The 15,517-nt window shown below is 48.0% G+C and overlaps 1 protein-coding gene across 1 annotated transcript in view; it reads left to right on the top strand.

Annotated features, from left to right (window-relative positions):
- LOC147883381 (protein PSK SIMULATOR 1-like) overlaps positions 1–15,517 on the top strand; it is a 132,110-nt gene that overhangs the window by 56,025 nt on the left and 60,568 nt on the right. The window contains exons 3-4 of the mRNA XM_087399613.1: positions 4,748–4,840; positions 4,994–5,084. Coding sequence (XP_087255739.1) covers positions 4,748–4,840; positions 4,994–5,084 — 184 coding nt within the window. The remainder of the gene's footprint in view (positions 1–4,747; positions 4,841–4,993; positions 5,085–15,517) is intronic.

The raw sequence follows: 15,517 nt of genomic DNA, 5'->3' as shown, positions 1-15,517 counted from the left end.
ATGCTCACTTCTTCTGCATAGCATGGAGTGGTGAAGCAATTTCAGCAAAATGGTGTATAAATCGCCTGTAGTACGAGCATAAGCCCAAAAAGCTTTGTACTTCATGCAAATTCTCAAGCTGTGGCCAACTGCGAATTGCTTCAATCTTCGTGGGATCCATGTGCACCCCAGCCCCAGAAAGTGAATCTCAAGCATAAAGAATTCACTTTTCTTTGCATTTACAATCAACCTATGCTTGCTGAGTTCTGCAAACACAATTGCCAGATGCTTCACGTGCTCTGCCTCATCTTTTGAGTACACAATCATGTCATCAAAGAAAGTGACCACAAAAGCCCTATGCTCATGGAAGATTCTATCCATCATCCGATTGAAAGTGGCAGGAGCATTCGTAAGCCCCAACGGCATCACTAAAAACTCATACAACCCAAAGCTGGTCCTAAAAGCTGTCTTGGACACATCCTCTGAACGAATGCGTATCTGATGATACCCACTCTTGAGATCTATGCGACTGAAAATGGTTGACCCTTGCAATCTATCCAAGATATCATCAATCCTTGGAATTGGAAATTTGTTTTTTATGGTTATCTTGTTGAGTGCACGTCAATGCACATTCTCCAAGAACCATCACTCTTTTGCACCAACAAAACCGGTGGACAGTAAGGGGAAGAACTGGACTGAATCAGCCCCTTTTCCAAAAGGTCCTTCACCTAGCTCATGATTTCTTCTTGCTGAGCCGCACTCACCCTATAAGGTGCCCTGTTTGGTGGACTACTACCTGGCACTCTATCAATTGCATGATCCTCGGGTCTCTCAGGTGGAAGCTACATACAGGCGCTTGACGTTAGGCTTCTATTTCATGCTTGCATTAGATTCCATGTCTTGATTGAGCAAGAAGCAAGGTACAACTACGCTGTCTTCAACAGAGTCAAAATACAGGGCGGCATGTGTGAGTCCGTTTGGCTTAAAGTGGATATTGTCATGTCCGTGCGCAAAGTGCTCAGTCCACAACACCCGGCCCTTGGCTCTGTGGTTATGGAGTCGATGCAAAGAAGCCTGCACATTCAATGCAACAAATAAGGTGGATGCGGTGGGCCTGGGTAGGGAGGGCATATGGACATCATATAGCGATGTCGCATTTGTGGGCCAGGTACTCAGGTCCGTGATGCGGATATGCGGCTTGCCCTTGGAGAGAAGCTCCCATGCAATAGTAGAGTCCCCTCCTCAGAAATAGCAGATCACATCAACCAGCCTATATGGGAGGAAGGCCCGCCTCTTACGGCATGTAAGACGACATGCAATCCACTATGCCTTAGATGCCGTCAAGTGTCCCAAAGCTTGCTTGTGTATGAGGTGAGATCTCATCTATAGGCATTGAGTATCAAACCATGGGTTCTAGGGCATCTTCCCAGCTGGGGGGCATGCTACGGGTTGAGCCGTGGAGAGTCATTTGGTGGTGGCATCTTGAACACTGCTACAAGAGAGTCTAAGCCATGGCGAGGCCTGCATAATCTCCAAGGGAGGTCGGCTGTTGAGCATGACTCTGATTTGGCAAAGGCATTTTCAGCGAGGTTTCTTGTTTTAGAAAGACTAATGAGTAGAGACGTGATGCCTATTTTAGAAAGGCTGTATATTTTCAGCGAGGTTGATTGTTATAGAAAGGCTAGATGGGATGCCTTAATCTTGAATGAAACACAAGAGAAAATCATGAAGGCCAGGTTAGTCCTTAATATTTTGCCGAAAAAACAGTGCTAATTATATTACTTCGAGAGCAAGATACAAAAGGTCAGCTTGTTGCTGACGGGCTGCGTTCACAAATCGGACACAGCCCAAAAAGGTACAAAATAAATCACTATCTCACGGAGGGATAAGGCGAGTGTGAATGAACAGCCAATGGGGTGGTGAGTAGCACCACCGAAGGCCCTGCGAAGTCTGCTCGAAGAAGAGGCCCTGTGTGTCCCAAGCCCGGAGGAAGCGTCTCCGCTTCTCCTGGCCGGTCCGGGAATCTCCCTGAATCTGGTCCCATTGTCCTCTGAGTGTATGAATAATCTCACTCCAGATATCCGTCATGATCTGGGCAGTCGATAAGGAGGTGCCACCGAGGATCTGCGCGCAACGCGAGGTCCAAATGTGCCATCCTGCGATGCTGCTAATAATCTCCCAGACTGGCTGCCTCTCCTGAACTCCTGTATCAGCCTCTGCTAGGTGCTGCGGGATACCCTCGAGCGGCCCCCACGTCCCCTGTGTGATAAGGAAAGTGGGGTCCTGCTGGCAAGCCTTGAATAAGTGATGAAAACCAGGTGCTGTGCTGCACCAACAGAATGCGCCCCAAGTGATCAAACCTAGCTCCGGTGCTACGCGAGTAAGAATCCCGAAAGTCCACCTCCACACTTCCTGGGCGTGAGTGCAGCTCCACAGGCAGTGTTTAGGTGACTCCTCGTCCTCGTGGCAGATCTGACAGCGTCCGTCCTGGCCTATCTTCCGCAACCAGCTCCCCACTGGAAGACCTTTGTGGGCAAAAGCCACAGGAAGTAGGAGATCTTCCGCGGCCGCCAGCACTCCCACAAGGCCTTCCAGAAGGCCTGCAAAAAGAACCTGGAAATACCCTGTGCATACCAGTTGGGCCGCTGGGTGGGGGGGTGGCTCTGCATCCTCCCAAGAACTCGCTTGCCCAGAGTCGTGCGCTGTAGGCAAAGAAGGAGGTCGGCCCCTGTCCTGTCACAATCTCTGGCCAACTCCACTCTCCTGGGTCCCAATCAAGCTCTGACAAGGCCCGCCCCTCCCAGAGCCAGAGTCGCCAAAGCTGCATCTGATCCTGCTCAATGCTAGGATCGGTACGCCAGACCTTCCCAAAAAGGCCTACAACTCGAACCCTCTGCCATGGGAGTAGAGGGTCGATAAGCGTATCCTCTCTCCTGAGTCGTCCATCCCCCATAACCGCGAAGAAGGAAGTAGAGGAGTCGTCCATACGTCTTGCGACCACCAGTGGGATGCCACGGGGGGTGAACTGTCCCAGCCAACGAACGTCACCAGGCATGAGGATCTGAGGCTCAGGTGGAACCAACCAATCAGCTGGGATCGCGCCGTCGATCTCTATGCGTCTCGCCTGGGCTCCCCGTGCACCTCCAGCTGCGTCTGCGAGATCAGCCGTCTCCAGATGTCTGTATGTGTCCCTCCAAACTCGAAGGGACCGGGCTGGCCCCGTCATCCAACCCTCCCACCTGATATGTGATCTCTCCCCCAACTGAAGACCCTCAGCATCTCTGACCTGATTGTTCCAAATAAGCGGCTGGCGATCGATCTCCTCCTGGCAGCTAGGCGGGGACTGAATGAGACTGAGACGGAGTCGCCTCCAAACCATGAGGAGGCTACGAATGAGTGGGGAACGGGGCTGAGTGAGCGGGGCGGAAGTGAAGATCCACCTGAGGGACGGTAACCACTCTCCCTAGGTTAGTCCTTAATAAAGTTATAAGAACGGTGATTTGGTTATGAAATATGACAGCTGGCTTGATCATTGGTTGGACAAGAAGTTGTTCCCCATTCGTGAAAGTTTTCAAGATACATACGGTCCTTCCCGCCTCGCTAAGAGCTTGGTAGAATGTGTAAATAAGTTCTGCCTTAAGAGATTTAAGATGAGGCATGACTTGTAATAAGTGCAGGAATATGTACAGCTCGGTGGAGAGACATGTGAATAGCTCCTGTGATGGAATAAATGAGTCTCCTTGAACTCCGAGCAAGATTTTTCGATTGAAGAAGAAACCGAGCAAAACCCACCAAAATGACATTACTGCATAGAGGACAACTGACATTAGTATATAGAGGGCATCTGGTTTAGATAAGAAAATTTACCATGCTCATCATCATCATTATCATAAAAAATTGCCACTTCCTCAAGTGAACGCTTGGTTTTTTCTTCGCTCGGAGAATCTCGCTTAGAGTTTGAGAATAGGCGAATAAATGACTATTTTAGCTTCCGTCTGCCAAGCATGCTCTCATACTTGATAGGCGGGGGGAAATATGTTTCACAAAATTTTAGTGTGTAAAAGGGCGCTTTTGAATGGGTAGTTGTAACCCCTCTTTGTTATGGATTCGAGAGGAAGAGGGAGAACCTTGTGTGCTTCGGGTGTGGTCAAATTTTAGGAAATGGATGAGTTGGGTCAGAGTTATGTAATCAAATGTGGGTTGTAGTTAACCATGTACTCGTAGGGATGTAGAAGAGTTACATGGTCTAAGAAATTAAGCTGTGATGTAAATGAAACGTGTAGTGACAAGGCAGAGGGAGGTAGAATTCATGGGAAGGAAAAGACGCTTGGGGGAATGTATACTGAGAGTTTATTGCTGAATGTAAGAGGAGGTGGCAGGACATTTTAGTCAAATGGGCTCTCTCTTTCTCTCACCCTTGCTTACGATGATCGCTGAATACAGTTTTGTGCTGAAAATAAAATTCTGTTACACTATTGATGTGAGGTCTTATATATCCTTATGTCCAAAAATATGCTAACTGTTTGAAAACATGCATAACCACCATGCGACCCAAGGGTTTCCACAAGACTACTTTGCACCTATTTCCCCCTGTTTTGTGGTATTCTCATGTTGCTTTAAGAAGTTTTAATGTATTGAAAAAGCATTAAGTTGATCAAATATCTCAATTTTGGTAATTATCTGATTGCATTATTTTAAGTTGCAGGTTTATAAGTTCAAGATCATCTGCAGTTTTGGGATTCTAATAAAGTGGCTTATTTTTGCATAGGAAGGAGTTATATGTTTTTGCATGGGAAGTTGTTCGATTTGGAAATCAATGTCGAGACCCTCAATGGCATCATCTCGACCGCTACTTTGAAAAGTAATACTAAGCTCTGAGCAGCTGGTCATCTGTTCTGTGATTGAAGCAAGGAAGCAAGTAGAGTTGGTAATCTGCACCTTCAAATTTGCCTTGTTTCATTTTGTTTTGAACCCACTGATGGTTTTGTTGTGAGGCTCTATCTTCTATTTGCAGATCAAGCAAAGAGATGACTGTTCAAAGGCAAACTAGGGAGGAAGTAGAGGAGGAGATGCAAAGTCTATTACTTCTAGCTCAACACACAGCTGTACGTTTTAATGTTTATCTTGTGATGCTTAATTCTTGCAAATTAGATGTGGCACATTTGTGAATCTTCTTTTCCCTTTTAGGGGTTGTATGAATGCAATTTATAAATAATATAGAAAGGAGCCATATTTTTTTTCAAACGGTCATAGTAGGCTAAGGTAGAAGACTCTTTGGATACAAACCCTTAGTTGCACAACCCTTAGCCTATAAAGGTCTAGCATCATAAGCTAGAAACCGGAGGAACTAGGGACTACTCTTCCGCAGCAGGAAGTAACCACACAGGTACATGCATCTGTGGGTCCTCCCGTCATTGTTTAGACCTGGGATACGTCCCACGGGAGTCACGGTGGCTCTGGTCTTGCGTCGAGCCTCGTCTAGGAGACCGAGACGCACGGCACCCCTTAACGGGCACCAGCGTCCCATCACCGGCTATGCACCAGCCAGGGGGACATGACATATGGAGGACTCCGCTCCACTCCAGTCCTTTTCTTTTCATCGTTACATCCATATGTATTTGATTATGTATGATCAGACTTAGGATTCAGCACGGGTGATGATGCTCGTTTCAGTAGCTCCATCCTTACTGTGATTTGTATCAGGTTTTCTTTCAGTCTCATAGGCCCATTGGTCTTCCGAAGACTCTAATAAAATTTCTTTCTTTCTTTTTTAATACTTCGGAAATCAATCTCCCCCACCCCTCCCTCTCTCTCTCCCTCTCTCCCTCCTGGTTATTCATGAGGAGCAGGACGAGGCGCAGGACCATGAGCACAGAGATAGCCCATCTTGCCAGAGAGCACCGATGGTTCCACCCCGAGGATGTACATATGACATGATCCGGCAGCACCGCAGGATGATCTTACACAGAGGCCGTAACCGTCGCTTTATTTCTAGACGACGGAGGATGATGGCAGATTTTTGGAGGAGATTGCTCCATGGAGACTTGGCACCGCCAGCAGCCCATTTGACACTTGCCCAGATCTTCACACTCATGGCAGGAGGCATGGTCGATGGCCATGACTTCCATCATTTCTTTGGATCACAGACCCCTTAGGGAAGACGATGTTCCTCATATTTCATATTTTACATTTTGTATCTAGGCATTTTGGTACTCTATTTCATTTCATTTTGTATCTAGGATTTTTGTAGCCATTTTTGGCATCTTAGCGGTATTACGATGAGGCCACCTAGTTGGCGCATCGTTGATGATGTATTTTCCTTTCGGATGATTTTGTGTCCCATAGGCCATGTATGGCCTTCCGTGGACCTTTAATAAAATTTCTTTCTTTCTTTCTTTCTCTCTCTCTCTCTCTCTCTCTCTCTCTCTTTCTTTCTCTCTCTTGCAAAGCAAAGGCGGGATCCACCTCAGCCACAGTCTCCGCTTCTACTTCTACTTCAGCCCCCGCTTCAGCCTCAATCTCCGTTTCTACTTCTACTTCAGCCCCCACTTCAGCTTCAGTTTCACTTTCGGTTTCAGCCCCTGCTACATCCTCACCTTCAGCTTCAGCTTCAGCCTCGGTTTCAGCTGCAGCCTCTACATCCCCAGCTACAATTAGTGCCAACAACATACCCATGACTTTAGCCTCTTCCCTCTCCCTTGGGATAGGGGGGTTGTCACAGATTCCATCCCTCCATCCCGAGCCCAAATGCAAGATGAAATGAAGAAATGGCAAGAGAGATGCAAACCAAATGGAAATGTGAAAAAGGTAAAATGTTGTAGGACATGAATTGTGCTCTAGGTGAAAAAACTAGTCATTTGGCCTCTCAGATTGAGATATTAGAAGCCCAGGTTGCTGCCCTTAAAGATGAGAATGACAAACTGTAGGCAAGTGCACACTGGGAGGAAGGGGAGTTTCAGCCACCGTTAAACGAGGAGATGAACACCATTAAAGAACAAATGCAACAGCTCAAAGATGCAAAAGGTGTGCCAGAGGAAGGATGCAAGATCATTGATGTGCTGAAATCAGAGAATGAACAGCTGAAAAAGGAAATGGCAGCTTTGCAAACAATGGTACAAGGGAAACATGCTGAGTTCATACAACAAATCACGAAGGGGAAGGCAGATATGCTTGCATGGAAAGATGTGCTAAAGAAACAACACCAAAGAAAAGGGACCTCATCTCTGAAACACTTGAAGAAGAAAACGGCGGGGCAGCAAGACTTTGAATGTGCTGGTCAGAGGCCTACTTGTAGGTGATAGCCCCATGTTAGATGCCAAAACCCTCTTTGACAAGATGGGAATCAACCTTACTTGTGAATCAGCTTGGAGAGTGGGTAAAGCAGATGCACCGACGAGGCCCTTGGTTGTAAAGTTACGGACAGCCACAGATAGATCCGCCCTCATGAGTACACGGGCAACACTGAAGGGGACCAAGAACTATCAGATGAAGACCTCAAACTCCTACAACAGGAGCATAGAAGGGAAGGAATGGTGCGGGTGATGGCTACAAGACAAGAGGGGAAATGGGCAGTTTACAGAGATGGCAAGGTGATCATTCGAGAGAGGGTAGATAGAGAAGTACGACATGCAGGAGAAGGGGACAGCGCATGACGGTGTTTGAACAATAAGACGAGTATGGAAAACAAATTGAAGATGGTAGTGTGGAATTGTAATGGCACCCTTTGGTCTAACCCAGGAGGGTTCTTGGAGACATGCAGTAACAGAGATATGGTCTTCTAGACCGAGACACACGAGAGCCCAGAGAGAGGGTTTCCCACTATGATAGGATACACATGGGAGTCTGCCCATAGGAGGGAACTGAGGAGGATAGTGGAGTACGAGGTTCTGGGGGTGTGGCTGTCCTCTTCAAATCAGCTCTCAGCCCACTCCTTTCAGTGGTTAGGAAAGAGGAACATGCACGGCACATGTGGATTAGAGTTCAGACTCCAGAGCCACGGCTGATCTTCGTTGCGGTGTGCTAGTTTCCTCCGGACACATCATCCTATGCACGTGAGGTTGCCACAGAAGGGAACAACCCGTATGAGAGTATACATGATGATATCACAGAGTTCTCTAGAGAGAGTGACACCCTCCTCCTTGGTGACTTCAATGCACGCACAGGGGACAACCAAGTGGGACTACTTGACTTTGCATCTGATTCCCTCATAGTATCAGAGTTAGATGCAGCTGAGCTCGGGATAGTGAGACACTCAGCAGATGCTCCACACGTGACAGGGTATGGGCGGCACCTACTTGTGATGGGAGCAGTATATGATTTGATCGTATACAACGGCCTTTAGAGATGGCCATCATCCAGTGGACTCACTTGTTTTCCACATGGAGGGGGGGCAAGCTACCTGATGGGCTCCCTTACCTTCGCATCTCAAATTCACAACTTTGTAGTACCCCCTCCCCCACTCCATGCTGATCACTCATATCTGACATTCTGTATTTCCATTACCAGGCCAGTCACAGAGAGTCCTCCGTGTGCCCACTCGGATCCATGTTCACTTTGACCGGACTCTTAATCCAGTCTACGTCAATCACTTAGCTCGAGAGCTTCCGACCCTACACGGAGCGGAGGTAGACCTTGCTCAGGTTGCAGCCACTTTGGTTTCAGTGGTACAAAAGGCTGCCATCATATCTTTCCCTACGACTCGACCCACACATGCCCCGGCTGGGAAGATGCCTCAGAACCCTTGGTATGATGATGAGTGTAAGGAGATGAGAGCTCAACTCACACGCGAGCAAGCCCTAGGACACCTGACCTCATTTGAGGCGCATCGCATCTCACGTTGGATGACACGATGTAAGAAGCAGACTTTTCTCACTCGCAAGATTGATGAGGTGGTCGGATCCTTTCGAGAGGGAGACCCAACTATTCGCTGGGGACTCCTATTAGAGGGGAAACAGCCCATTCCCATCACAGACCCATAGATTTGGCATAGATATGCATGCTCCTTATATGATATCCCAGGTCAGATGCCACCAGATATGTCCTCTATGCCCAGACCCACTACTTGTCACTTGTTCACTGAACGTGAGGAATGCCCTCCTTTGTCTGCACAATCAGAGAGCACTAGACCATGAGGGGCTACATACAGAGCACTTTGCACATGGACAGGAGGTCTTGGCCCCAATTCTAGTGCAGCTGTTCAACCATGCAGTATGCCACGGATTCCCACCTACTTGGAGTACTACCACCATTGTACCGATACCTAAGGTAGGGGACCAAATGGATATTGGGAACTACCACACTCTCATGATTGGCCACTCTGTGGCTAAGATTTATGGATCGATACTAGAGAGGGTGATCAGCAATTATACAGAGGACCATGGACAAGCTATAGCGGGCTCTTGGGCAGGCAGGCTTCCGGAGACAACATTCCACACTGGACCATATTTTTACCCTGAGAGCCATTATCGAGGAGGCGAAGTCGAGATGCTAGAAGGTCTACGCTTGCTTCGTGGATTTTCGAAAGGCTTTTGATACTGTCCCTCGCTCTCGCCTGATCAGGCGACTACAGGAGTTGCATCTCTCAGAGGTCATGATCTGGGGAGTGATGAGTCTATACGAGTCCGTCAAAGGGCGAGTCCGTACTCTTGGGGGGCTATCAAATTGGGTTGAGAGCACCATAGGGGTGAAGCAAGGCTGCCCCCTCTCACTGACTCTCTTCGGACTATACGTTGTTAAGATCACATCCTTTGTTGATCGCCTAGGAGGAGAGGGCTCCCTATTGGCTGATTTGATGGTATAGATACTACTTTATGCAAATGACATAGTTCTCATTTCGTCCTTAGTAGAGGGTTTGCAGAAACATTTGGAGGGCTTGGAGATGTTCTACAGAGAGAGGGACCTAAAAGTCAACCCTGGGAAAACCAAGGTTATGATCTTCAACACATCCCAAGCAGTGCTTCATCAACATCGACGTTGACATAGTTTCACTTACCGTGGGGAGCCAGTGGAGATAGTGCAATCTTACACATACCTAGGGGTAGTATTCACGGGACCAGGCTTCACGATGACCCATGCCACCAAAGCACGACTCACACGAGGGAAGGGAGCCCCGTTCCGATTAGAGAGACATTGCTTCTAGGCACATTCCAGGATCCACTGACGAAGGGTTGGCTTTTTGACACTCTCGTGAGACCAACAGCCATGTATGCAGCACCTTTTTGGGGGAGTGACCTTTCAGCTACTGAATGGAAGGGATTTGAGAGGCTACAGGTGATCATGGGGTCTAGGATGATTTGGAGTAAGCCTTCAGTCCCCCATCAGATCATGCAGGCAAAGTTCGCCATGATAGCTCTCCAATCAGACGGCGACGTTTCTCCACAAAGTTTGGGCCCTACCTCAGTGGAGATTGTCGAGATTGGCATTGGAGTCATCCCGACGCCCGGCAGACAGAGGCTTTGATATAGCATGGTATGTGCGGGTGTCCACATGGTTGATAGCCATGGTATCCAGATGGATAGGCTCCCCCCCCCCTTTCAGTACATCATGGATGCACCACCGGAGCTCCTTCCACATGATGAGATGAACCGTATCATACGGTTAGACCTTCTCCAGCTTCACACATCTCGGGCTTGGGGGGGTGGATCAAGTGTTCCCCACCAAGATCCAATTCTATCATGACCACTTTATGAGGATATTGGAGCATGGTCTCATCATCAGGACCCAATACCTCGAGGATAGGAGAGTCTCATATGCCTTGCGGATTGCTATCGGACAAATACGAGTCTCGTCCCACTTGCTGCGGATTGAGGCTAGGAGAGCGGCCGTCATATCTAGAGAGTAGCGGGTCTGTAGATTATGCACGATGGGGAAGGTCGAGACAGAGGAGCATTTTCTATGTGTTTGTCCGGCCTACTATGAGATCCGAGGGCGATACCACTGTCTATTTCAGGAGGGGCTTGGCTTTGGACCACTCACTCGACTGATAAATTTCCTCAACCAGGTTTGCATTGGGCTCTACCTAATTGAGATGCAAAGACACAGAGATTCCCTTGTGCGGCAGGCCATAGATTAGCTACAGTCGATGCCTCGGGACACCAAGCTAGACCGAACACAGACACGCATCATTGATTTTTACGCATCCGATCTAGCACCAAATGAGATCGAGGGGAAGGAGCTCGAGAAGACAAGAGCACTATGGATTAGCAGTGAGGCTCGTCACCATGATGTGGCTGGACGAGAGACACGGAGACCACACATGACATGTGGGACGACTAGAGCATGCACGATTGAGGTTCGACCTATCTCAACCCTCCTCTGAGGAGACCGCCAAAGATGAGGCATTACTCTCGATGTAGCCCATCAGGTACAGAGACCCAAGAGAGTGCGCCCACCGCCACCGCGGGAGACAGCCCGACAGACACAGATACATGAGCTCTTTGCATCACATCAGAGGACCATCAGGGAGCCGGGCTATATAGAGCCTCCACATGTACTTGGAGCTCTGTTTCTTGCTCCTTTTTTTCCTACTATATATTTTGTACTAGCTTTTTGCATCTTTAGCACTCAGTACTCAGCAAGGATCTTAGTGAGCCCTTTGCTTCAGCCCACAGTGGACATTAATACACCTTTCTTTCTTTCTTTCTTTCTTTCTCTCTCTCAGCCCTCTCACCCACCCTACCTGCACTGCAACCTCCCTGCTCAACAGCACTGGCTGGCGCCCTGCCCCGCGACCCCCATCTGCCCTACGCCCCTCGCCATGATACTACTGCTGCCGCGGGCTGTGTGCCAGGCTGCGTGACAGCCCTGGACAGCCCATAGCTTAGCTAGGCTGCTGGTTGCAGCTCCAGGCCCCGTCCAGGGCCCCGAACAGCACGCGAGGGCCACATTGGGCCCCTAACACACCTCCCTTGCTGTCGCCTTCAAGGCAGCCCCTGCCCGGAGTCTGGAGACCTTCAAACAACAACAAGAAGTCAGCTACAACACGTTTTGGGACTGCAAATCAGAAAAACAGAGTCAAGAACTTCAAGAGCTCTAATATTTCCAAGTTTGCAATCAAGAAAAGAGTGTGAGTCACAAGATTACTGCACTTTTCTACAACTAGCATTGATTTTGAAGAATATTTTGTGCAATGCCTACACGAGGATGTGTAGAAGATATTTGCAGAAAGCAAGCTTTGGAAATAGCTATGGCAGCCCTCTCAAATGGGACAGCTCATAAAGGTACTTCAGAAATGTTCATCTTCCTTAACAAGATATGCCTCGTGTTGATAGAAAAAATTGACAGTTTGGAGGCCACAAATGTTGGCTCTATTGGCTGAGGAAGCTCACGTGGACAAGACACTAGCTGAGATCAAATAGCAAAGGGGGAAGTACAAGAAGAATGAAGGGAAAGGCAAAGGAAGAGGAATGAGAGAAGGAGAAAGCAGGGTGGGAAAGTGAGAAAACCAAGCTCCAAGACAAGGTACATGCATTGGGGGTTGAATTACAGCAGATGAGAGGCATGCAAATGACCTCGAAGAGGGGCTGCAAAGCCATGGAAGAAGCAGAGAATGTAACCCTCAAGAAAGGGATGGCTGCCATGCAGTCCACCGTGAATGGCAAACATGCTGAATTTACACCACAGCTCACTAAGGGTAAGGAAGAGATGCTCGAATGGACAACAGAGGGATCAGCAGGCCCAAAGGAGTTCATTTCTGAGGTTCTAGAGGAAGAGAAAAGGAGGGCTAGCAAAGCATTGAATGTCTTGGTAAGAGCTAACAGTGGGAGATACCCCAATGGCAGATGCCCAAGCTTTGTTCGCTAAGATGGAGACAACTTGGAGGGTAGGCAAGGCAGAGATACCAACAAGACCATTAGTGATGAAACTCTGGACTGCCATGGATAGGTCTACCCTCATGAGCATGAGGGCAACTCTGAAAGCGACCAGGATATACTTGGATGACAACCTCACTCTCTTATAGCAAGAGCACAGAAGGGAGGGAAAGGTACGAGTAATGGCAGCAAGAGAGGTAGGAAAATGGGCTGCCTATAGAGATGGCAAAGTGATTATCCAGGAAAGAGTAGATGGGGGGAGAAGGAAGATGGTGAATTATGACAGTGTCGGGCCCATGGTGAGTGCACAAAGTGGACTGAAAATGGCAGTGTGGAATTGCAATGGTATCCTTTGGTCCGATCCAGGGGGTTTCTTGGAGACATACACCGACAAAGACATGATCTTTAACACCGAGACACGTGAGAGCCCAAAGAGAGGGCTGCCTATACATGAGGCCATTCATGTCTGTAGTACGGCAAGAGGCGCATGCACGACATAGGTGGATACGAGTCCGATTACTAGAGGCACGACCGATCTTCATTGCGGTGTGCACATCATCCTATGCACATGAGGTCGTCACAGAGGATCACAGCTTGTATGAGATGATATATGATGGCATAACGGAGTTCTCCAGGTAGCGAGATATCCTCCTTCTTGGTGACTTCAATGCACGCACAGGAGATAGATAGGTGGGCTTGCTGGACTTTGAAGATGACACTATCATAGTACCAGAACTAGATCCAGCTGTCATCTACTTGAGCTAGGAGCTTCACAGCTACTTGAACAGCAAGATCAACAAGTGTGATGTCTACGAGGAGGCAAAAGAACAGGAGACCAAGGCTGCTAATAATCGAATCATATGCGTAGGAGGGCTGCCTGAGGGATGGACAATAGGAGATGGAAACAAAGGTCGAACCTCTCAAGAAGTCAATCCCCTAGATTGAATGGGACTCAGAAGAGAGAGATTTTATCGTCCAAAACGGGGCATAGGCAAGGGTAATCTTTCAAGACAAGATAGCAAGGAGCAAGGTTCTTAGACAAACTAAGAAGCTGAGAGGTACCAGGATGTGAATCTCAGAGGAGCTCACCCTGATTCAGCTCAAGGCAAGAAGTGCAGAATTGACTAAAGTAATGGAAGTCCGAAAGGAACAAAGATGGGTTGTTTATTGAGTGAGATGCCTTATGCACTCCTTGACTCTCTCTCACACTCTAGAGATTTGGCTACTCTTTTTTAGATGTGTACTTTGTCTCATAGGCTTGTGAGGCCCTCTGAAGACGTTAATACAATTTTCCTTCTTTCTTTCTTTCTCCAAGTATAAAGGAAGCCTTAAACCAGTCCTAATCTACCTGGGGATCATGTTGACATCTCTTTTTTAAGTACCATGGAGGTGAAAAGCAAGGCCCACGGAAAGGACACTAGTGAAGCTTCCATAGTTAATGTGGTGGGTGTTACAAAATTTACATCCTTGATGGACTACGGTTGCAATTAGACAGGTTGGGGTTGGTTGCTTTAAATAGTGATACATTTTACAGGATAAAAGTGAGCACTGACCAAATAGGACTGGGGTATATATAAGAGCAATGGTGGTTCCATGTTGACAAACTAATCAGAGTCTAGACTTACGCATGGCAATGCAATAATATGCCATACCAAGGTTCTCCTCTAGAATAGTCACCTTTGGTTCAGCTTCCATTCACACTTTCAGGATCCTTGTACCAAGGCTCTTCTCTTTGACTTGTTGGATCAACCAACTGGCATGTATGGTAGCCCTTGTTGGGGACCCGTACTTTTAGACACATAGTGGGCACAAGTAGAGCAACTACACATTCTCGCGCTCTCAGATGATCCGGGGGAAACCAACGGCAACCATTACCTATCTACAACGTGTCAAACGGTATGGAGACTGATATTGCACATCAAGGAGACGTAAGCAACCATCGCTGGCTCTGGCTTCGTCCATGAGTCTTGTAGATGGAGGGGACGGGAGAGGCTGGTATGCACAAACACGTAGGTGGTTCGAGAGATTGGAGCTCCACATGGATAGATTACCACCCGTCCACTATAGCTTAGATGCTCCATCCATCCCACTTGGGTAGCACGAGAACCAGGTTATTCGAGAGGATCTCACAGCTACACACATTCAGAACCTTGCATTCGCATCTCCAAGGAGGGCCTCATTGTCTCGGCAAAGTATACTCGGATCCACTTAACACATTCATTGAGGATCTCCATCAGGCAGTTTCAAGTATCATTAGACCGACTCCATATCGAGAGCAGACGAGCTACTAGGGATCGTCGCCTATGTATGCTATGCGATCGACAGGACGTTGAGTCAAAGGAGCACTTTGCCCTCCGATGCCCCGTGTACTACGAGATCCGTGGTCGCTATCATTGTCTCTTTAGAGATGGTTTTGGTCCCCTCTCCAAACTCTTTTTGTATTCAGACTAGGGATGCCTATCTGCTTTCATTCATGAGGTGGTTAGACATAGAGCACTTACTCAGGATCTAGAGACCGGCCTCAAATACACCGCCTAACTCTTCCCAGAGCAAGATCATAGAGTTCTTCCATTCAAATCATACTGGCCACACAGTCACCGATGGCAGATGTAGTAGGGATTCAGAGCCTGAGGCATACTACACTCGATGGTGGATGAGCACACATATCACATTGGGTGAGCTCCCTTTCTTGTTCAAACCTAGGAATCCGTGTTGCACTAGCCTTGGTT

This window comes from Dipteris shenzhenensis, chromosome 28 (genome assembly GCF_047967505.1).
Source record: "Dipteris shenzhenensis isolate YYH24624 ecotype China chromosome 28, Dip_SZ_1.0, whole genome shotgun sequence".
Lineage (NCBI taxonomy): Eukaryota > Viridiplantae > Streptophyta > Polypodiopsida > Gleicheniales > Dipteridaceae > Dipteris > Dipteris shenzhenensis.
Note: the sequence above shows the minus strand (reverse complement) of the source record. Positions and strands in the feature narration are given on the sequence as shown.